General features: G+C 43.4%; 1 protein-coding gene across 3 annotated transcripts in view; it reads right to left on the reverse strand.

The window, feature by feature from the left end:
* Positions 1–23434, reverse strand: part of VASH2 (vasohibin 2) — a 65536-nt gene that overhangs the window by 10476 nt on the left and 31626 nt on the right. Inside the window, exons 4-7 of one of the 3 annotated variants that reach the window (XM_029593223.1) lie at positions 22212–22268; positions 21369–21443; positions 8006–8387; positions 5363–5475 (exon numbers count right to left, since the gene is read on the reverse strand). In XM_029593223.1, the coding sequence (XP_029449083.1) occupies positions 5363–5475; positions 8006–8387; positions 21369–21443; positions 22212–22268 (627 nt within the window). Of the gene's footprint in view, positions 1–5358; positions 5476–8005; positions 8388–21368; positions 21444–22211; positions 22269–23434 lie in introns of those variants that run through there. The other 2 variants (XM_029593224.1, XM_029593225.1) reach the window with 2 other exon arrangements.

Consider the following 23434-nt stretch of genomic DNA (forward strand, 5'->3'; position numbering starts at 1 on the left):
CCCAGGACTTATTCGTGTCGCTGGGCCTTTTTAAAATAGGCCCGGCGAGCATAACCTTTTTAAAATCCGGCCCCTAATGAATAGGGATTACTTTATAGAAAGAAATACATTTCCTAGGACCAAAAAGGCAATAGCTTACAGGTACTGCTACAACCTTCCCCTTCACCCTAGCTTTGTAACCAAAACTCAACATTTCTCCTAAAGAGATACCAAGGATTTTGCCACATTATGTGCCAACAGCAAAGTTTTTTGAAAATGTGGTTCTATTTGACGCAGAGAATTTAGAACGCTTATGGATTTATTTTGTCTACAGCTCACAATTTAACTGATGTTGGCACCAAAGTAATGTAGAAGATTGCATACTATGAAAAGTAATCTGTAAACCAAGGGCTTGCATGACAAAAAAAAATCCAAAAGTGATGGTCCTCAAGTGGCATTCACAAAAGAGATCACCCAATGAACAGACTCCAGACAAAGCAACTAAAATCCCGGTGGGGTGTATCAATAGATCTTTGAGGCGGTAGTGATTTTATAAGAGGGGAATGGTTCTCTCTCTGTTCTAGCTCAATTTTTATGGCGTATTCCCTCATGGTCAGAGGAATCAGGTTAGACTACTACTCGCCATTTCATCAGTATATTATGTCGTTAAGGCTGAACTGGGGACAGCATTCCACACGTGTCCACCTTAACATCTCCTCAGAACAGCCTCAAGTAATGCTAGAAACATGCACTATGTATAGTCAGAAACAGAACGTAAAAGCAGGTCCCTGGAAAATTACACCCCCACACACATCACATTGTCTGAGCTTCCTTTTTGATGACATGCAACAATTGGCATTTAGAGAGGAATATGAAAGCTAGGCCCAGCATTTGTCAAAAAGAGTTTGCTTTTTAAATAACCAAAATATGGTGCCTTGCAAAAGTCTTCACACCTTGTACATTTTTTTCACATGCTGCTATCTAAAGAATACAAATCAAAATGCATTGAATTAGAAGTTTGTTTTACTGATCTACATAACCTATTCTATGCTTTCATCATGAAAAAATAATTATAGAAATGTGCCAAAGCAATTAAGAATATAAAACCAAAGAGTCTTGATTGTATAAGTCTTCACATCCCTTGACTCAATACTTGGAGGTAACCCCTTTTGCAGCAACACCACCCATGATTTGTGTTTAGCATAAGTGGCTTCCTTCTTGTCACCCTCCCACATAGGCCATGTTTGTGGAGTAATCTGAAAATTGTTGAACAAGTCAAACGTTTCCCCAGTCTTGGACAGAGACCTCTGTAGTTCTTTGAAAATAATGTTAAACCTCACGGTGACCTTCCGCAGGAGTTTTCTTAACCCACTGTTACTAACTTTGGAGGGTGGGCCTGATCGTGGCAGCCAAACTATTCCCACTTAAACGATGGACCCAAGGGATCTTCAAATGTATTGAAATGTTCTTACAGTCTTCCCCAGTCTGTACCTTTGAATAACGCTATCCCAGAGTTCTTTCAGCAGCTCCTTGTGCAGCCTGTTTTGACCTTTGCTTCAAATTCACTTCATACAGCAGAAACAACTTGATTCTTCATTAGGAGTATTTGGATCAGTTGGAAACAGGTGGGCTCTGATTAACTTACTATGGATCCTGTTAAGGCAATTTATTTTTTGAACTGGAGCTAATTTGGGTTCACTGAAGACTTATGTTTATGTAAAGACTTATACAATCATGACTTTTTGGGTTTTTTATTCTTACTTTTGGAATATTTCTAGAATTGTTCTTTCACAATGTGAGTATGTGTGAGAGAGAGAGAGGATAACCTCCTAATCCTCGACAATATCAGGGTGACTGGAAATCAAGAGCTCCCACAGAAGGGGACAGCAGGGGCTGATTGGAAGTCAAAAAATGCCAGGTATGGAGAGCAGGAGATGTTAAATACATATTAGTTTTGATATTGAATGTTATTTGATGTTTCTGCTGTTTTGAAATATTTTATTTCTATTTTGGGAAATTTAACATTTTTTTAAATTATCAGATATTTTGAAATATTTATTCTTTTTATTAGTATGGTTTTACTATTCTGATTCATGATTTATATTTCTTGTTTTTGTTTGATTGTTTATGAGGAATGGTAATGTTGCACTGCATACAGCAGCTGGCTTGTTGAGATTTCCAGTTCAGTTTTTGTCTGCACATTTCTATTTATGCTTTATGGTCTCTTTAATCTGTATTTGCTCCATCTAACACCATGGGTATATTTTGTGTAATCTATGAGGTGTTGAATTTGAATAAGATCCATTTCCTAAATTTGCTGATGCAATGTTGTCAAATGATTTTAGAAATAGTTTTGATGGGTAGCTAGTGTCACGGAATGTGAGTCCTTTGGGCTGTGGAAAGGTTGGCGCTGCCTAGTAGGCAAATCAGCTAGGCCCGCCAACAGCAGGCAGAAACACCAATGGTAGGACAAGGGCTAGACTTCACCCTTTTCCAGCCTATTCCACCACAGGTTGAATCCTTGAGTTCTGAGGCTGGCAGGATTTAGGTGAAGGTCCTGGAAAGAGCAGTCAGGCAACGGTCAAATCCAAAAGGCAGTCAGAGAGAAAGGTAAGGAGGCAAGAGACCAAAGGATAGGACTGGAATAAGACTGAGCAGGAAAAAAAAGGCTCCCCGTACTGCAGGCAGGATCTACTGCTGGCGTGCTGGTTGGGTGCAAGGGATTTCCTTAAATACCTGGCTAGGATATGATGTCATCAGCAGGCACTCCAGGAAGTCCCGGCTGCCAGGCCTATAAGAGTAGTTCAAGGGAAACAGGAAATGCTGTACACATTCCTCGGATTCAGCAGGTGTAGGATACTCTGCCAGAAGCACTTGGAGGTAAGGGGCATTACAGCTCGACCTGGCCAGGGCTCACCACTGCATATAGAAGCCTTTTGAGTTTTGCTTTTAATGTCTTATAGTCATGTTGCCAAATACAGTTAATGTCAGGCCAAGGTAATCATAGTCTCTAGGCCTGCTCTACTTCTTGCTTATTTAGACAAAATTTGAAATGTGTTGGAAACTTTTTGGCTCAGTTCTGCTAGTGATGTGCGATTGATGGAAAACAAAAAATAATAAAAAAAACACACACAGTTATGTCTCTTTATTGTGGAGCTGCAGCGTTTCTATAGCTAGAGAACGTGCATTTCTATATTTCTAAGGCCAGCACGGGGCGAGTGCTGAGGTCGGGGGGAGAGAGATAACATTTATAATATTTGCCTACTGCGGCTAATCCATGTCAGAGGAGAGGGAGCATTTTCCCTTCTTCTACCTCCTCCCAGTCTGACTTCCTTACCCGAGGAGCAGGGTTAAGTAGAGAGAGAGCCCCATCACCACTTTTTGCACAGGGGCGCCATTTGCCCTAGAGCTGGCCATGCCTGTGAGACCAGGGAATGAAAATGCACGTGCAGGGGGAGTCATGGGAAGCCAGAGCTGATCTGCTCTGACAGGGCAAAGGAACAGGAAACTTAAGGCTCTTCAGTTCTACAAGCAAGGTTAAGGAAATTTGTGTCAAAATGAATCAAGCAGAAACTTGAATTATTTAAAAAAAAAAAAAAAAATGGCGGGGGGAGAAACTTTAATGTCACAGTTTAGATTATTAAAAAAAAAAAAAAAAAGGTTTTCCCTCCACAAAAAGCTGCGCCCAGATCCTTTAAATAGATCTGACACAGAGCTGGAAGTTTTTTGAGTTGTTTTTTTTTTTTTTTTGGAACAGCTGGTGCCAGGGCTGCCCGGCCCGCTGAGTCATCTTAGTAAAAGGGGCCGGTGACACTTGTGCCACCGAACAACTGCGGAAGATGAAAATCTCTGGCTGGGATCATGCTGAGCCCTACAGCACAAGGACTATAATTAGCCTGAGTGTGCAGACAGCGAGCCTGCGCCCACCCTCCCCAGCTGCTATGCTCATGTGGTGTATTTTTAGGGGCTTAGGGCACTTCCTTTTGCTGCAGATTTGACTAAATATTTAATAGAGCCAAGCTGGTCCATAATTTGAAAACCACAATTGGTGATTCCCCCCCCTCATCCTGTGATTTACTAAGTCACCGCAGGCAGGGTTTTGTGCTTGTTTATTTATTTATTTATTTTTTTGCAGGTGGGGGAGGGAGGGAGGGAGGTTGTGCATTTGTAACCCAGCAGGATTTGCAGAGTTTCCAACCTGTCAAGAACCGTGCTGGTGCCATGCTAGGTGGGACCAAAGGTCCATTGAGCCCAGCATCCTGTCTCTGTGGTCAATCCGGGTCACAATTACCCAGCAGATCTCAAACCATAGCTCTTAATACAGTGGTTCCCAACCCTGTCCTGGGGACCCCTCAGCCAGTCTGGTTTTTCAGGATCTCCACAATGAATATGCAGGAGAGAAAATTTGCACGCACTGCCTCCACAACATGTGAATTTTTTTCTCATGCATATTCATTGTGGAGATCCTGAAAATCTGACTGGGTTGGGAACCACTGTCTTAAAATAATAATAATAAAAAAAAAAAAAAAATGAAAAAGCTTCTGAATAGGTATAAATCATTTTGTTAAAAAACACATGTAGTCAAGAGACCACAAATAGTCAATTCTGTTCCTCAGAAGCCCCATACATCTGGTTTTGTGGCAAACAAATGGTGAAAATCAACATTAGTTCTGGTTTTAGCTGCTCACTGTGGATAAAAGTACCATCCGCTCTCCCGGACCTTTTGTGGCTGAAGGTCTGAGAGCTGGTAACCCATATGTATTAAAAACATTCATAGCTCGCATTATATTTTTAAAAAACGGCCTTGTTCTACTATGCTAGACATCTCAAAAACCCCAATTCTTTCCGCTCCGTGTCATGATAAGGAAGCAGAGATCGTATGAAGACTTTGGGACCAGCAGGAGACAGCGTCGGACACCGAGCATTGCGGAACATTACTGACAAAGCAGTCAAACTCTTATCCCAGGGAGAAGCCTTCCAGCAATTGTGTACATTTAACCGTAAAAAGAGAGACGGAGACCTCTGTGCAAAGAAAAGCCGTAAAACACGGACTTCAGCAATTAAAATAAAAAGCCAAAGGTTTGGTGTGACAAAACCACAGGATAATCCTGCATTCAGGTACTGACACCAACCAGAATCTCTCACTTGCAGTGGCAGTGCATAACTGCATCCACCACCATCTCCCATAGAAAGCATCCAGGCCAAATTTTAGGGAACTCAACAACTGGCTCAGAAGTTTATCTTAGCGCAGGAGAATAATTTATTTTTTTTTTAATTCTAATTGCTAATTTCCTATCTGCGAATAAGAAATCCCTGCTATTTACACCCCAGAAGCACTCGGAGACCTGTTATTAAAAAGGTTTAACCCAGTAGAAATACTCACGACTTGTCTCTCCTGCCTGCCCGTCGCGGAGGGCTGATGTGCCGGCGAGGGGACAGGGATTTTCCCCTGCTTCTCTCTTTCACCGGAGACTGGCCACTGGAGGACTTCAGGATCTGGGGGAAGCAGCAGAGAGAGAAAAAAAAAGGTGTTTTTCGGAACGCGCAAAATCCTCCACGTCCAAGCCCCTGTCAGAACCAGCAAACTGAAGCGGGCGGGAGGGAGAACTCGTCCAGAGGACGAACACAGCCAACAGCAATTAAAACCTGGGGCATGGGCCGAGTGAGTTTGTTTGCAGTGCTGGAACACACAGGGTGGGGCTCGCCACGCCACAGTCAGGTTTCTTGGGCCTCATTTGTTTATGGTTTTTAAGCTGAAATGTCGCCTTTGTCCCTTATTCTAAACCAAAGCAAAAATATATATAATATATACTGACCAACTAGAGCCCACCTCCACCTCTGCCCCCACTGTTACTCACAGGATTAGAAGGGAGGTGTACCCTGAAGCCTTTTATTTTCCAGCTAATAAAGCTCTACTAACTGTCCCCTCTGTCAAAACAGCCCGCCTCACGCAAGTTAGGGAGAGAGCACTGTCACCGGCAGGCCCCGTGCTATGGGACACCATGCCACTCGAAAGAAGGCTGCAGAGAAATCTGAAATTATTCAAAACCAATCTGAAAACCTGGCTTTTTAAACAAGCTTTTTATAAAGATAAAGAGAAGGAGAAATCCAGTTGATTGATAAGGACGCACCAAACTAGAATTTATTACTTGTAACCTACAAATGTATATTAATGTTAAATTCAAACTGCCTAATATGTTCCCAACACACAAGCTTAACTTACACACATAGTTTTTTGTATTAAATTGTTACCATACTATGATGGCACATGGTTAATTTGTAATCTATACCACTCATATTTTCATTATCGTGCCTTGCTGTAAACCGTTGTGATGGTTATCTAACTTAACGACGGTATAGAAGAGTTTTTAAATAAATAAAAACACAAATATATTAACGAGAAGCTAACAGAGATCTTTACATCTTTACATATAAATGCTTGGGGATATCTACTTGTCACCATGGTTTACCCCATAAGGCACACTTAAACACCAGACAGATTTTTTTTTAAACAGTTTCATCTTATTTCAGCTCCTGGGTAATGTTTGGAAGTAAACTATTCTGATGTCCCAGTTTACCCAACTGCAGTGGTTAATGTTGTTCCTTCTCCTTTCACCTCTACTAAGGGTTCTTGCAGCCTAAGTGACAATCGTGCTGCAAGCACCTCCATCCCCGAGGTGGCTGCACATACGTTCCTGAAGTAAGACCTCTACAGGTACCAGGTCAAGGTTTTGTCCAGCGACTGCCCTGCTGGTGCACGGCATTTCTGCAGTCAACATGGTGCCCCCCCCCCCCCCCTTCCACTGCCTTTTCTTTTAAAAGCCCAGGGGCAAGAGGTAAAAAAAAAAAAAAGGAAATTCTATAAAACCAGATGAAATGTAGAAAGCTGCCACAGGACAGCTTCTAGGGGGAAACCTCGCCAAAACCAGCCTGGACCATTTCTGGGCCCTGAGCCCCTCTCATTCTGGCTGCTTGTCCACATCAGCAGAAACCCCACTGGCAGGGGGATGTGCAGCACTTCTTATTAACACATTCAGTCATCTTCACTGTGCAAGGGAAACAGATGCTTGACTTGTGGCAACCTGGGAAGCATTTCTCTTTAGCAGTTTTTTATGCATATTTTATGTTCGTTCATGTTCCTTACTGGTATGCTGACACCACTAAACCGAACTTTCAAAAAAGCATCACACGCAGTTAGCGATTGCAGACCCCATCTCTTACGCTTGCCAGGAATTACAGGATCATGCAACACAAGCCTGAGGTTTGAACGTGTAAAAAAATAAAATGTTTTGTTTTTTTAAATTCCCAGATGTAACCAAGCAATAGTTTTGACCATGATTTCCTGGGTGCAAATGATTACAAGCAGCAACTGCAGTACCAGTGAGGAAGTGGATCACATTCCTACTTGCACATTCCAGTTTTTCTGGGCCCACTTCCAGTCTGTTTAAGTGACTGCAATACCGGCTCTCCGAACAAAAGCCTGCGGTGGGCTCCAACACACAGCATTCATTTAGTTTAGCAGCAGGCTGGTTTTATCTGAGAATCGCTTCACAACTGGTCCCACAACAGGAATAAAGTCTATAAAAAAAATAGTGCAACTTGTACAGCACTACTTGAAGGTTGAACAGAAAACAGCCAATATCTGAAGTTAAAAACCCTAGTAGCCCCAGTTTCAGGTTCCTGGGACAGCAGGCATTTTTCAAGTCATCAATGCATTATTTTCTTGAGCATTCAGCCAAAGAGTTTGGAATTCTCTTCCCAGTTCTCTATCACAATCCTTCAGGTCTGCTAGAATTGTCTAAAACAATGGAGTATGATCCCAACGCACAGGCTGGACTCTAGCACTCAGGCCAAGTATTTATTGTAATTTAAAGAATGAGTTACAGCAGCAAGCACCGAGTCAGATATTAAAGTCCCAATAGGATAAACAACTGAAGGGGGAGCCTTGAGCTCTCCATACCTCTAAACATCTCTAGTGTTTACTTAAAATGCAAAAATACAATTTCAAGTCTTGGCAGGCACCCACCTTCATTCTCATTTCCCTGGCATATTTCTCCAGCTCTTTCTTCAGGTCTGTCCGCATCATCTTCCCCACATTGAGCACCAGTTTCCTCCACTCTATTGGCTGAAAGCTGTGGGGGTCGTGTGGTACGTACAACCCAATCTTCACCTTCTTCACTGAATGGAAGTACTTCTTGTAGGACTCCTCAAAGTCAAAGACCAGGTCACTTAGCGTTCGGAAAGTCAAAGGTTTGTCCATCAGGTCAGACCTTCTGCTCATGCCTAGGGCACCATAATAACCACTGCAGTAAATTCCAAGCACCACATGGTGAAAATAGTTGCCTGAGAACTGGGTTTTAAAGCTGATCGGGAATCGTTCCACTGCTGGTTGTCCATTGGTTAAATATCTAACCACATGTTAAGGAAGAAATGATCCATAAAATGGGGGGGGGGGGGGGGAACATACAAGGGAAACAAAAGAATGACAGCAATATATGTAGGCCAAAGGCAACACCTATAGTTCTTCAGTGAAGAGGTGGGGCAATGGAGGGGAATCACAGCCCTTGCTGGGTACCCAGAGCTGTGAGAAGAGAATCCCTCTGGATTGCTATCCAAGATGCCTTATGCTGCTGCTGCTTAGGTCCTGCGAGGATGCCAGTGAGGGGAGAAGGGTTCGTGTGATGGCCCAGGATGATTAGATGACTCGGATTGGTAGAGTCAGCATAGCATCAAGCCAAAACTGGCAACCGGCTGGAGAAGGGTGCTCAAAAACAGATATACACATACCTACACCAAACTGAAATAAAAATAGGAAATCTATAGAACATTCATTCAAGTATTTTTCTTCAGACAAAAGCTGCTTTTTGGATTAAAGCTGCCATATTATATATTCAGATAAGAGCTATGTTCACATCAAGTCAAACGAGTCTCAAATCCAAGGTCCCCTACACAATGCCTGCTTTTAAAAGTTGTGTTCTGAACAAGGATCTACCGCGTAGCAGTGAGGGATGTCAGGCTGCGGGGCCGGCTTCGAAGAGCAGACTTTTTCATGTCTCCGCATGGACGAGGGAGGAGTCTGTGGAAACCCATCTGGCACAACAAAATGACAGAAGCCAGTCCCATAAAAATATAACGAGAGGTACGTGGCTTGACACGAGACCCCAGAGAGATTTCAGCCCCAGGCAGGTTTAAATAAAGCTTTGGGTTTCTTGCTTTTCAGGTAGCACAGAAAAGTGAAGACTGTGGGTGAATAAACCTTTGTGGGCAGAACAGAGGTCATTATTTATTTTAAAATATTTCTATCCTACAGAGCCAAAAACCTTCTTCTTTGCACGGTATGACATAACGTATTACAATAAAAAGCAATATAAAGTAAGGGGTTGCTTGCACTGAAAGACCCATGTATGCAAGTATGTGGGCCATGCGTGAGCAATATGTATCTTAAAAGCTGCATATTACGCCGGGATATGCACCTGCCGGAGATTTAAAAAAAAAAAAAAAAGGGGGGGGCGTGTCAGGGGCATTCCAGGGCGGGGCCAAATTTTACACACATAAATCTGGTGGCCGCAGCTCAGTGGGCTGTTAGCCACGCATGTTTGCTTCTGCTCTCGATGAGGTGTTGGTCTACATAAATCTGTTTAGGTCTAAAAACGACTGGACGAGGGGTCTGGGTCAACTGGGGGGGGACTGCAGGCTGAAGAACCAGAGGGTCTGGAAGACCTCGAGATTGACCGGGCAAACTGGGAATGTCCTTCACACGATCACGTTTTAAAGTCTGCTTAACTGCACGCGTTAAAGCCGACAAAGTTCTAAGGATGATATGCGACATATGTTTTGCTTCAGTAACCACTTAAAATTAGGAGTGCACAAGCGTGTTAGGCCTATTTTAAATTACATGATTTAAAATTCCAACATACAAGTGCTTGCGCGCCCATGTGCACGTGTATAGGTGCCTGCGCGCTCATTTTAAAGTTACCATCTCAGATTTTAAAGAACATACAGCAGACATAAGTCACTACAGCACATAAAAAGTACTAATGAAATTAAAGGGGGAAAAAAGCTTGATCAAACAAATGCTTTTACATTCTGAAAGTTAAACCACCCTCTAATAGACGAATTTCCGCCTGACGTGCGTTTCACAGAATGGGTGCAGCCTGTGCAGAAGCCCTCGAAGGGCGAACAGACTGCGTCTTCAACAGCCTCGTCCCCGAGTTCTTAATACTCAAGTGGGACATGGGACAGACACAGCAGTACCAAATGGATTCTGGGGCAGAATTATATAAGGCTTTTAAATTTTGTGACTAATTGGGAGCCAGTTAAAGAAAAACCATTTAGGCCATCTACATTTGCAGTACGGTGTTCCCAACATAACTACCTTGGGACCAACTGGAGAAAGTTCTGTATGTGTTTAGGAAGGCCTAAATAATCTCATTGGACTGACACATGAGCTTGTGCAAGAGCCCTAAAACTGGCAGGGTGAAACTAAAGCCAGAATTTTAAAAGCCCTGCACACACAAAAATTGGGGGTCATGTGCAGGGCCGGGCCCTGTGCGCATTTTCGAAAGGGCCCAGCCATGAGCGTAACCCCCGATATGCGCACAAGTGCTGGGCCTGAAGAAAGGGGCGGGCCAGGACAGCGCCATTAGACGCTGTCCCGGGGAAATGTGCGCCAGCAGACGGCTGGCGCGCAGAGTTTACTTTTGCTCCAGAGGAGCAGGAAATATAAAAACAAAAAATGGTGGGATAGCTAGGGTAGGTTTAGGGAACATCCCTCCCAGTCCACACCTTGGAATGCGCGCGCCAACGCATATGTTATAAAATTGGCGCATCCATGTGCGCACCAGGAACCGCGTACTTTTTTAAATCTACCACTTAGGTTTCAGGCCTTTTAGTACTTTTAATCTGGAAAAAAAAAAAAAAGCAATCATGATGGAAGCCTTTACTCGTGCCTTCCTGGACAGATTAGAATCAAGGTAAGACTCCTCAGAATTTTATCTCTGAGTGGATGGGAATCAAGTTCTCTCTGAAATGCTACTTACCACACCTTTGCCTATCTGATCATGTTTGGTGCAGCAACAAATATTTTTGGAACTCCCCCAAATATTCTCTTTCAGGATAGTTACAAAATCAGCAGAGGGAGCAGGAGGAATAAATGGAACCTGGTGTCCCAAACTGTATGAGCTCTTAATTATTGAATGTTATTTATTCTATTCCTTAGCACATTGGAAATATTCTTTTAGTATGGTTGATGAATGATTCATGAGGACTTGTGATGTTAGTTCCTCCACTGCTGCATTGCATACAGAGTCTGGCTTGTTGCAGTTTCCAGTTCAATTTCTGGCTACATGTTTCCATTTATCCGTTATAGTCTCTATTCTGTATTTGGTGAGGGCGAGACTTGTGTTCTGCATGTTTAACTGAGGTGGGGTATTCTGCTAGCTTGTAGTTTCCATGTAGGGATTTATAACAGCCTGGTTTGTTCTGTTTTTCCCATGGGATGTGTTTTGGTGTTAAGGCCTGGTGTAATATTTGTAGTGTTGACTTTTCATAGATAAGGTTGTTCCTGTTTGAGTGCTGGAAGTTAGTACTGTTTTAGTATGGGAAGTTTACAACATCATTATTAATTAGTTTACTCAACACTTTGAGGGCCAAACTCACACCCAACATGTGTTACATACAATAGGCCTAATATCATATGGGTTTACTGGGTGGCACCACAGCAGTGCATGCACTTCTGTATAACAAAATGGTGCCACCTACAAGGCCAGCCGGCACCACTTAGTAGATGACTCCTGCCCAGTTTTGGCACTGAGATTCAGGGGATAATCAATTTTTTAAAAGTTGTAATTGCAGAAGGAGCATGGCTTTTTTTCAGTGGAGAAGGGGGCCTACTACAGAGTGTGAGACTGACAGTTTCCCAGTAACCGAAACACAGTAGAAAAAACAGTTAAAAAAAAAAAAAAGGCCCGGGGAAGGGGACAGCACAGTAATTGTTCACACAGGGCAGCAAAAATGCTAGCACCAGCCCTGCCCGTGGCCTACAGGGGATCCCATTCCATCCAGGAGCAGAGGTGGAGGAGGGTGAGTGACCGAAAGGGATGGGAGGCCGGTGACAGAGAAGGGAGTGGGGACTAAGGAAGGTAAGTGGGAGAGGGTAGAAGGACTTTGTGTATGACAGAGAAGGGAGAAAGTCTGTATTTCCTCCAACCCCACCTCCTCTCTGCTATCCCAGGACAATCCCAGGTATGGAGAGGGAATTATTTTCTCTTTAGTTTTATTGTATTGAATTATATTATATTGATTTTTTTTGGAAATGTTTAAACATTTATTTTATCCTTATTTATTAGATGCTCTGTCATCTTCATTTTTTTTTTTTACTTTATTTTTATTAAATAATCAAATATGAAACCTATTTGAAAGAAAAACTGCAAAGTACAAATAAGAAAAGAAAAAAAAAAAAAAAAAGAAAACCATGTAAGATCAGCCACTAAGCTCACCATACGTGGAGAGGAGAAAAAAAAGAAAAAAAAAAAAAGGCCCAAGGGCTAAGGGTCTACTAGAACAGTGTAAATGATCAGAACAAGCACTGCTGGACAGAGCTGTGCCTTGCCCTACACAAAATACATCTAAAGACAGGTTATGCTAGGAGCTAATAGGTCTAGAAATTCCCTCAGCTGAAAAGGATATATTTTGTGTCATTCAAATTAACAAGATATTTACAGGGATGCCAGATGTCACAGGTTGCCCCTAAGGACAGAATCTCAGGCCTCAGGGCCAGACATTTCTTCCTGCGATCCTGCGTAGCTTTAGCAAGATCAGAAAAGATCACATTTTTCTGTCCCTTGAAGAAACTTTCACGGTTATGGAAAGAAAAAAAAAAAAAAAAAAAGATGAAGAATGGTATCAGGATCTTGTGGAAAAAAACCAAATGTCACCGACAGAGTTGCTCTTAAAGAAATAGTATCGCTGCTGTCCAGCAGATAGATAAATTGAGAGAAGCCGGCTCAGCTACGTTGGAACACTTCCTAGGAGCTGGCAGATAATAAATCTTAAAGAATGGTGGTAAAGCAGCCTCTGCTATTCCTAAGACTTCTTTTTAAATAAGATTTAACTTAGAAGGAGAAATTATCCTAATTTAAGGAAAATTTAAATTCAAGTATCTAGTAAAGTTCTCAAGATTTTCCAACAGTAGAGAAGACACAAATGTTTCTTTAATAAGGTTAACGAACCTCTTTCTTATGTCCCAAGGTTTTCTCAACCTCATCCAATCTGTTTTCACATTTTACCAAACTCTGCTCCTGTTTCTGAAACTTGGGATGAATTATCCCCAATCAATATCACTAATGATGAGACAGACTCTTCAGCTGTGGCTAGAGCAGTCCACAAGTTTTCCCAGACACCGAAGAAGGTTTAATTAAATTAGTTCTGACCTTGAGTGCCAAGACAGCATCTCGAACGTCACATGAACACACTGCGCTACCCATCTTTTGCCGAGGAGGCCACCATGGAAGCTGACGTCCCAGCCGAAGCCGTCCCAGCAAAGTCAATCGTCCGGTCCCTGGGAAGAATGGATAAACTCCACACCGTGCCTGCTGATGATGCAGCAGATGCCCCGGTATTCACACTGTAATCCGGCGTCTCATGTGCCGCTACAGCACCGAATTCCAGGGGCCTAGGTGTTTGCCGAGCATCCAGGCTACGCGAAACCACCCCCCCCCCCCGGCTGGCTGCCGCGAACGCCAGCCCAAGTCGGACACAGATGTCATGGAAGGCAAGGTAAGTGCATGTTCGGGAACAAGTTTTTCTGTGAGATGCAAGAAGTAGAAGAAAACCTCCTCACAGTCCCTTTCCACTTCCCCATGAAGAGAGAAGGCAAAGGATCCAAAAAAAAAGGTTTTTTAAAAATCGGGATATTACAACCATGCACAGCTATCCAGCAAGCGCCATCTTAACTCCTCCCTTCCCCTGTCATCCGTTTTGAAATGACTGTTTTTTATTAGCTTGGTTTACTACTGTGATTGATTTATATTTGTCGATTCGGTTTTTGCATTATTGCACTGCGTATGAGTCTGGCTGGGAGGTGAGGGGGCTCGGGAGCAACACTGCCGGGGGCTGGGAGCGTGAGACTGCTATTGCTTCTGCAGAGATGGGAAGTGAGGAGAATTTTATTTTCTCGGTCATTTTTGGGAAATGTGTAGCTGAACAATACTTTAACAGTCCAGGGAAACTTTGGAAGAATTTAGAAATTTTACATCTCAGTCCTCGGGTCCTGGTCTCATTCTTTATCAGAGGCTGTTTTTTGTTTGCTTGCAGTACCACACAGGGACAGGGGTAAAGCCTGTCTTCGGGCAGGGAAGCTTTTGCCTCATAGGCAGCTCCCAATAATCTGGCCGTTCATTTCTTTCCCCGTCTTGTATTTGTGAGACTTTGTGGCCGCAAGCACTTTTACAAGGAGGATGGTGGGGCACAGGGAGGCAACGTAAATGCACTGGCTCCTGGGTGCCAGAGGCCCTCTGTAAGCCTCTGCTTAGGGGGTCAATTTTTACATGGTTTAAGCACCTGATTTTGGGAGTTAGGCGCATACATTGAAAACATTAGGGCTGAGCGCCTAAATTTAGGAAGCGGGAGGGAGTAGGATGGGGGAAGTAAATTGGGCTTCTAGGGCCGATTTTCAATGCTGTGTTCCACTCTTAACTCAAGTACCTAAATATAGGGAATCATTTGCAGACCTAAACTTGGAGGCATCAGTTCTAGGCAACTAAAAGCAGGCAAATTTTCAGCCCACACTTAGGCACCTAACTTTGGCTGAAGGTTTTGCTAGACGTAAGGCACGGCCTAGCTCAGGCACTCTGCTTTCTTTGAACAGTGACCTTGTATCTGGCAAGTAAGCAATCTATGCCTCAAAACATTTTGAAAGCACATTAGGAGGAGTTGACAATAGTTCTACAGTTCTGAAGGAAAAACAAACACAAGAATGTGACAGGACAGGAAGGAAGTGCCATGTGATTCAATAGCAGAGTCCTCCGGACACCGCAACGCATTCTCTACGCGCATCTGTCCCAGAACAGCCTAAACTCCCAGGACGCAGATCAGAGACCCAAGCATGCAGCAGAACCCAACATACCTCCCTGGGCCCCAGCTGCAAACCTCTAAATATGGAAAAAGATGACAGGAGGCTCATGCTCCAAGTCAGACTTTTTATTATGATAAAATAGAACATAAGAAATTGCCATGCTGGGTCAGGAGGCTGCAGAAAGCTGCCGTTTATCTGGGCCCGAGCTGCATCAACCTGGCTCTCATTCGCGTGCCTAAACATGGAACTCTTACCCGATTTTCTTCCAAGGATAGCTATGCCTTCAGGTCTTCCGCTCCCTGGGCCAGTCGGGGCTGGAGATGCTGTGGGAGCACTGTACACAGCCCGTATGGGATACGGAGAAGGAACTGTTTGCCCCTGCTGCAGAGAAAGAGGGAGGGGCTGCGGCGTCCTGCGCCAGAAGAGAAATCTTCTATTTGTTAAAGAGCATCCCGTCCTGCCCCAATTGTGTTGGGAGGATAATTTTTGCCACCAAGTCCTGCCCACTGGAGAGAAGAAAGGGACTTTGCTGGACACTGGATTTATTTTCGGTTTCTGTCACCAGAAACCCCCCACTGAAATTCTCCATCAGGAGAGCAATAGTAGGAGACCCTTGTCCTACTGGGGTCTGCTCCCTACCTTCTAGGAATGGGAAGTCCAATATTATCAAGAAGTCGACCATTGACTCAGTTTGACCAGGATGAGACCAGGCACCCTTGGACAGGGCCAGTGCAGGGTATTAGGCACCCTAGGTGAACCTTCTGCCTTGCACCCACCCTCCCCCTTCCAGGCCAGGCCCCAGCTCCAGCCCTGACCTCATTCACTCACAGGCCCCCTCTCTTCCACACACTTAGGTTCCTTGTCTCATTCACACACTCACCAACACCATTGCACACACACACACCCCCCGCTCATGGCCTGCCGAGTCTCTATGCCTCTTGGCTGCGAGTGGGATGGGCTCTGCTTGCGGCCCCACATGGCTGCTCTTTGCCGCCCCCTAATGGCTGGTGCCCTAGGCGACCGCCTAGTTCGCTTATTGGGATGCCCCGGCCCTGCCCTTGGACTATTCATTTTGTAAGATTTTGTTGAGCTTTATTTGTGTAGATTGTAACCAAAATTATTTAAGTTCAGTAAATGTTATTTTGAACACCTAATTAAAAAAAAAAAAAAACACCTTCTGGGAAACGAAAGCCTAAAGCAAGGACTTCAAAATTGAGTAACTCTGTCAGAGAGTAAAACTAAGGCCCTGGATGTTCATCCAACTCCCCGGCACCCTAGTGGCTTATTGAGACTATATTTGGGAGAAAATAGAGAAGAGAGGAGAACTGTGAATAAGATTGGTTCTGGAGCCCCTGGATTCCAGAGGTCCCCAAAGAATGGGTTACAATAGGTATCTTCTGTAACATAAATGGGAACTATGAGTATCTGGCTTCACAGCATTAAGCTAGTCTTCCACTGACTAAATTTTCTGTTCAGCACTCGTACAACCCAAACCGATCCACCCCATGTCTGTTTGTTGGCCACTTAATTCAGAGAAATCAGCCTTTATTTCTTCCAGAATAGTATAGAAATTAAAGCTAAGGGAAAAAAAATACGTAAGATACTTTTTAGTGAACCAACAATACAATTGACTAGCTTTTGGGAGATAGGAGTTACCACCCAGGAAAGAGATCTAGGCGTCATAGTGGATAACACATTGAAATCGTCGGTTCAGTGTGCTGTGGCAGTCAAAAAAGCAAACAGAATGTTGAGAATTATTAGAAAGGGAATGGTGAATAAAATGGAAAATGTCATAATGCCTCTGTTTCGCTCCATGGTGAGATCGCACCTTGAATACTGTGTACAATTCTGGTCGCCGCATCTCAAAAAAGATATAATTGCGATGGAGAAGGTACAGAGAAGGGCTACCAAAATGATAAGGGGAATGGAACAACTCCCCTATGAGGAAAGACTAAAGAGGTTAAGACTTTTCAGCTTGGAGAAGAGACGACTGAGGGGGGATATGATAGAGGTGTTTAAAATCATGAGAGGTCTAGAACGGGTAGATGTGAATCGGTTATTTACTCTTTCGGATAGTAGAAAGACTAGGGGGAATGGTGAATAAAATGGAAAATGTCATAATGCCTCTGTTTCGCTCCATGGTGAGATCGCACCTTGAATACTGTGTACAATTCTGGTAGCCGCATCTCAAGAAAGATCTAGTTGCGATGGAGAAGGTACAGAGAAAGACGACCAAAATGATAAAGGGGATGGAACAACTATGAGGAAAGACTAAAGAGATTAGGGCTGTTCAGCTTGGAGAAGAAATGGCCGAGGGGGGATATGATAGAGATCTTTAAAATCATGAGAGGTCTAGAACGGGTAAATGTGAATCAGTTATTTACTCTTTTGGATAATGGAAGGACTAGGGGGCACTCTATGAAGTTAGCAAGTAGCACATTTAAGACTAATCAGAGAAAATTCTTTCACTCAATGCACAATTAAGCTCTGGAATTGGTTGTCAGAGAATGTGGTCAGTGCAGTCTGGCTGAGTTTAAAAAAGGTTTGGATAAGTTCTTGCAGAAGTCCATTAACTGCTATTAATCAAGTTGACTTATTACTGGCACTGGATCTATTTAGTGTTTGGGTACTTGCCAGGTACTTGTAGCCTGTATTGGCCACTGTTGGAAACAGGATGCTGGGTTTGATGGACCGTTGATCTGACCCAGTATGGACCCAGAAAGCAAAGCGGAAGCCGATCCAGTTGGCTGTGTAGCAGTGAAGAAAACGAGAATCGGATGATGAAAAAAAGCCCTTTATTAAAAAATGCCCGACTCTGGCTGAGTTTCGCTCTTTACATAGAGCTGCCTCAGGGGCAACCTTAGTGATGCAAGGTGTCCTCCTTGATTTTCCTGCAGCAACCAGAGAAGCAAGCAAATGTCACAAAGAACAGTTTGATTGTTTGTCTCACATTATTCTGGTGGTCCAGTGGGGGCGCCGGGAGCGATCTCCCGCTCTCGGGCCGTCGGCGCCCCCACTGGACCACCAGAATAATGTGAGACAATCAAACTGTTCTTTGTGACATTTGCATGCTCCTCTGGTTGCTGCAGGAAAATCAAGGAGGACACCTTGCATCACTAAGGTTGCCCCTGAGGCAGCTCTATGTAAAGAGCGAAACTCGGCCAGAGTCGGGCATTTTTTAATAAAGGGCTTCTTTTCATCATCTGACCCAGTATGGCAATTTCTTATGTTCTTAAGGTTTCCATGCATAGAAGGCAGAAAGGGGATAAACTCAAAAGTAATCTAAGAAAATATTTATTTACAGGAAGAGTGGTGGATTCATGGAACAGCCTACCCGTGGAGGTGGTAGAGACAAGGATAGTATCAAGTTTAAGAAAGCATGGGACAAGAACAGAATTTTTTTTAGAAGCACATCCCCAGTTATGCCCTGCTACGTATCTTGTGTCTTTCAATGGCTTTACAGCTGCAACAGAGCTCTTTGCAGTTCAATATCATTCCCCAAGCTTCCAATTTAAAAATGTGCCTCCTCCGAGCACAACTAACAGGATGTTGAGCTGGGACCAGCTTGAACTCTGGCTCACCCAGCTTCTCTTTAAAGTTTCAGCAAGACTGGCCTTCACGGAGCCGAAGTCAGCACTATAGATAGAAAGATGCTGTGCAATAGATCGTTCTAACAGGAAAGCTCCCAAAATACACTTGCCAGTATTCATTCTATCTATATTACTCATTAATCCACAGCGCTGCTGAGATTTTGACAAGTTAAAACAGCCGAAGAATCCTATAACCTTTCATCTGATATTATAAAGTGCGAGTGACTACTGGCTAAAAAAAAAACAAACCAACCCAGTTCTAAAAGGGAACTGCAGAAGTACTGCACATAAAGAAAGAGGAAGCCCAGTGAGGCTCAACCTTGGCAAGGCTGGTCAGGAAGACAGAAAATCCTCAAAGCTATAGGATGTGGCCAGACTCAGTGTGCATGTGCACAAAAACAGGATAATCATCTACCATTACTCAAATAAAACTTATGAAATCTTTAAGGTCAATGAGAGCTTCTACCATAGTAGTGCTTCTTAAGTAGAGGATCAGAAACTGTAACAAAATACAAAGTCTACAAAACCACAGCTCATGTACTGCTGATCATATTCTGATGCTTGGATTAGCTGGTAACACAGCAAACGTGTCAGCAGCTGAGCACCAGTTGGCCCTGCTTTAACTCAGGATCTCTCCCAGCTGTCAGCCATGCAAGCTTTACTGCCCACGCTGTTTTAGCTCTGATTTTCACCAAACTCCCTTGCTTCATGGAGATCTCCCAGATGCCGGAGGTACAAACCCGACCATCTCCAGGGTGTCGGGCATCTAGCAAAATGGACCTAATCTCACCGCATGAGCAGGATAGCCCTGCCACCAGTAATCATCATCACCTCACTGGCAAATCTCTATGATGACTCACAGTGGCAGGGAACAAAGCAGCTTTATGTTGCAAGATCCATCTGTTTACCCTGCATGCAGGGAAAAAACACAAATCCTATTTTAATATTGAAACAATCACCCTCCAAAAATAATTTTAAAGAATACATTTTCAAAAGTAACTCACAGGAGGAGGAACTACCACCCACAGACACTGTCCATTATCCCAAAAAAAATATCACATGTCCTTACTGGGCCAATAAGGAGGATTCCCCAAAATAAGTCCCAGGTCTCCCAGTACTTGTCGTGCAGGTGTCGATCTGTCGCCAGGCCTGGGGTTTCGAGGGGCGCAGCTGCTGCCATTTCTCCGGTCATGCAATTGGAGAAACCTCATGATCGGAGTACCCCAGAGCAAAAACAAGGACATCTCATAAGATCCAGGATTTCTATAAAAGGACGGCCAATGCAAGAAGTCCAGAAAGAGCAAACTGACTTTCTAGCTAGCTGAACTACGTAACATGGGTTTGAGTGATCCATTTCATTTATAAACCGCTTTTCTAGGTAAAGCCAATGTACACCAAATACAAAACGAGCAAACTAAACCCACCACCTTGGATCTCTTCTCAGATCTTATAAATAAAATGTTTTTTGGGGTTTTTTTTTTTTTTGTTTTGTTTTTAAAGCGTTGGAGACATGGAGCCTCCAAGCTGAGTGGTTTCTCTGCTCCCACACTACATCTTAAAGAGCCCATTTATACAATGAGCATGGCCAGGAGCTGTGGATGTCCCAGAAAACAAAAAGAAAAGCCTCCAATTGGTGGGAGGAGGAGGAGCTCCATGCCCACCCATTAACCTCTGCCTGTCCAAAGCCGAAGCATGAGAAAGTCACTCCTGGAGTCTATCATAGCCATATCCAGCTTAGAAACATGATGCGCTTCTCACGGTCTACATCCCCTCTACCCAAGTCCCATGGAAAGACACCAAGAAAAAGGGTCCATAACAGCACCGCCCAGTAAACGAAGCCAAGACGACTGCCACGGCCAGCACACGGGCTACCCCAGCATCAGCAAAGCTGGGGGGCAGACTCCATTTATTAGACCCTGTGCCCTATCCAAAATTTTTGCAGGCATCCAGTTGGACGGGTGGCAGTCCAGTGATCAAAGTGCAAGACATTTCAAAACCGTGGTTGGGAACATTTGGGGGAAAAAGTGCATCCAGAAAGTTCTTTCCAGAAACAACCACCACCCTCTTTCTCCAGCAAGATGGAAGATGTTACGCATGCAACAATTACCAAAGGAAAATGCGAACATATCAGAGCGGAGCTAAACTCAACTTGCATGAAACTTGGTCGAGCTTTGTAGAAATGGTGCCTAAAATGGGCCCAGACACCTGGAAGCAATGGGACTCTTCCAGAGAAGCACAGGACACTGTAGTGGGCACAAACAGCATTCGTGGGAAAGTTTGGGTTTAAACTCCAGGAAGAGAGCATCAGGTTCTCTCTGAGGTGCCTTGGAGCTCGGCTTGTGCCAGCTCAGGACGGGCGGTGCTTCACACAGAGTTATGGACCGGCTTTCACAGATTAGCACCTACAGTTTTCCAGAATGTGGGCCAAAACACCACAAGAAGAAACTGAATAAACTCAAGGCAACCCTGACAGTGAAAAAACGTAAACGGGCAAGACATCCACCTGAACACCAAGACACAATATGTGTCTGCTTCTTCTAATTTTAATCATTAGGAAAGCCTGCACTTCAGTTCCAAATCTGATCGCACTCTCCATCTCAAAATGCCGAGGTCACAGAGAAACGTGGTGGGGGTGGGGGGCAGGGGAGGAGGACAGAAAACATCTGCAGAGAGCGCCCTTAAAATTAGATTTGGATTAAAATGTCAGCCCCCCCAAAAAAGGATACATTCCGAGAATGACAGCTTCAAGACATTTGATGGGTAGAGCTTCCCTGGTCATTTCTTTCGCGGTCTCCATTAACCTAGAAGATAGGTAAAGGGAAAATCAAAAGACAGATCTCACACACCCAACAAACAAAAGCAGGTGTCTAGGTGAGCTCCGGCAGCTAAAGTACACATGCATGTGCTACGAACCTCCTGGAAACAGGAGCAGAGGCTTGTGAGGACCAGAATCACATGCCCTGCCATAAAAAGTGGCAAACTACCAACAGACCAAAACTTCTGGGCTCCGGAAAGCCTGCGATCCATTTCCAGGACCAGCAAGAAATCTTTGCAACTACAATCAGCAGCCACTGATGCATTTTGTGTATTAATAATAAAGGATAGAAACATACTGAAGACAGATTTATTTTTTTCAAACGATCTTGCGTATTCAGCCCTGTGACTTAACCATGTAGTCCTATATAATCATTGGTCCTTATGATTTTTGAGCCTAAAGTACACTAATTTCTTTATTATCACTTTTAAAAGGTCTCAAAAATCATAAAGGACCAATGATTATACAAGACCCAAATGATTTAATAACAACAAACTTTGTAACGACACCTTGGGTGGTATGGAGGTCCTTTAAATCATACATTTTGCTGTGAATATTCCATCAATTCTTTGCCTTACCATACGTGTATATGTAGCAGTGATTTTTTCATTTGCGGCAAATACTGGACTATCATCTTCTGTAAACTATATTCCCAGTCATGACTATGTTCTGTGATTGCCTGTGGAGAAGGCCTAAGAAAATACAATAAAATCTCATAGTATATTGACCAGAACAGAGCAAGGATGTCACTTACCCACTCAGAGGCCTAGTTTTCCTAATTTCAAAAAGCTGAGTTCCTGTGTGATTGTATATGTGCTTGGTTAAAGAAACGGCACATTAAACTGTGAACAGATTACAAATATAAATTCAGGCATTAATATAACCTTTACAGAGTACCATCTTTTAGGTTTTACACCAAATCATCAGTAAAGTTGTGTTGGAAGGATCATCAGCCTTGCCTCCAGTTTAGAACTGGCACTTATCAGAAGAGCTGAAGCTTCACATCCAGGTCCCAGACAGTTCTCCTCCCTGCCAATGGAGAATCCTGAATTTTAGTAGGAAGAGTAAGGAGGCCATTTAGCCCCATGGACTCCTTTATAGGACCCCACTCCGGGCACTACATTTTGTTTACTGTACATTTAACCAATTCTATTGAAATTCCAGTGAGGGCCTTGCATGGTTTTTGTCATTCGCCGATAAAGCAGTCATGCCATTGATTGGAGTCTCATGATCCATGCAAAGGATTTCAACTGAAAGACTTTTTTTTTTTTTTTTGCTAAATTAGTTTCATTTCTTATGTAACCCTTACTCGGGATGTTTAATCCCAAGGGGCACACAATCTTATTTATAATCTTCGGAGCTGCTCTGGCTAGCTGAGAGCATTTACTAAGAGTACCCTCCTCTTATCAAGAACTTGCTTGTTATACATCATTCATACAATTCCATTCATACTCACACATACTAAACATTCAAAATGCTTATAAGGTTGATCTGTTTTTTTGTTTAAAAAAAAAAAGTTAGTTGTTGCCTTACATACAAAATTCAAAATACTTGAACAGGTGACCAAAAAATATTGTTTGGTCACAGTGTAACAGGAAAATAACAGAAGGAATTAAGTGCTGCGACTCTATATGTAGAACTTTGGACCAGAGAAACAAATAATTCCGCTGCTTTAACAATGCAGCTGGACGTCCACTGAAACTATTCTGATACAAGCGTTCTATAGCGGTGGGATTTCTCATTTCCGCTTTCCAAATATCTGAATTGGGCAAGGAATCGTCATTCCAGGTAGATAAAATAACTTTCATGGCAAGGGTCAGAGCTAGGCTTATTTTGGGACCACCCACTGGTAACGTTGGGACATCGTCAAAACAATAGAAATAGAGCATCTTACCCAACCATATAAGGGCGACCCGCAGCAATTGGTGAAGATAATCTGTAACTTTTCTAATAGGCCCTATACTCAGGACAGTCGTT

Source organism: Rhinatrema bivittatum, chromosome 3 (assembly GCF_901001135.1).
Source record: "Rhinatrema bivittatum chromosome 3, aRhiBiv1.1, whole genome shotgun sequence".
Taxonomy (NCBI): Eukaryota; Metazoa; Chordata; class Amphibia; order Gymnophiona; family Rhinatrematidae; genus Rhinatrema; species Rhinatrema bivittatum.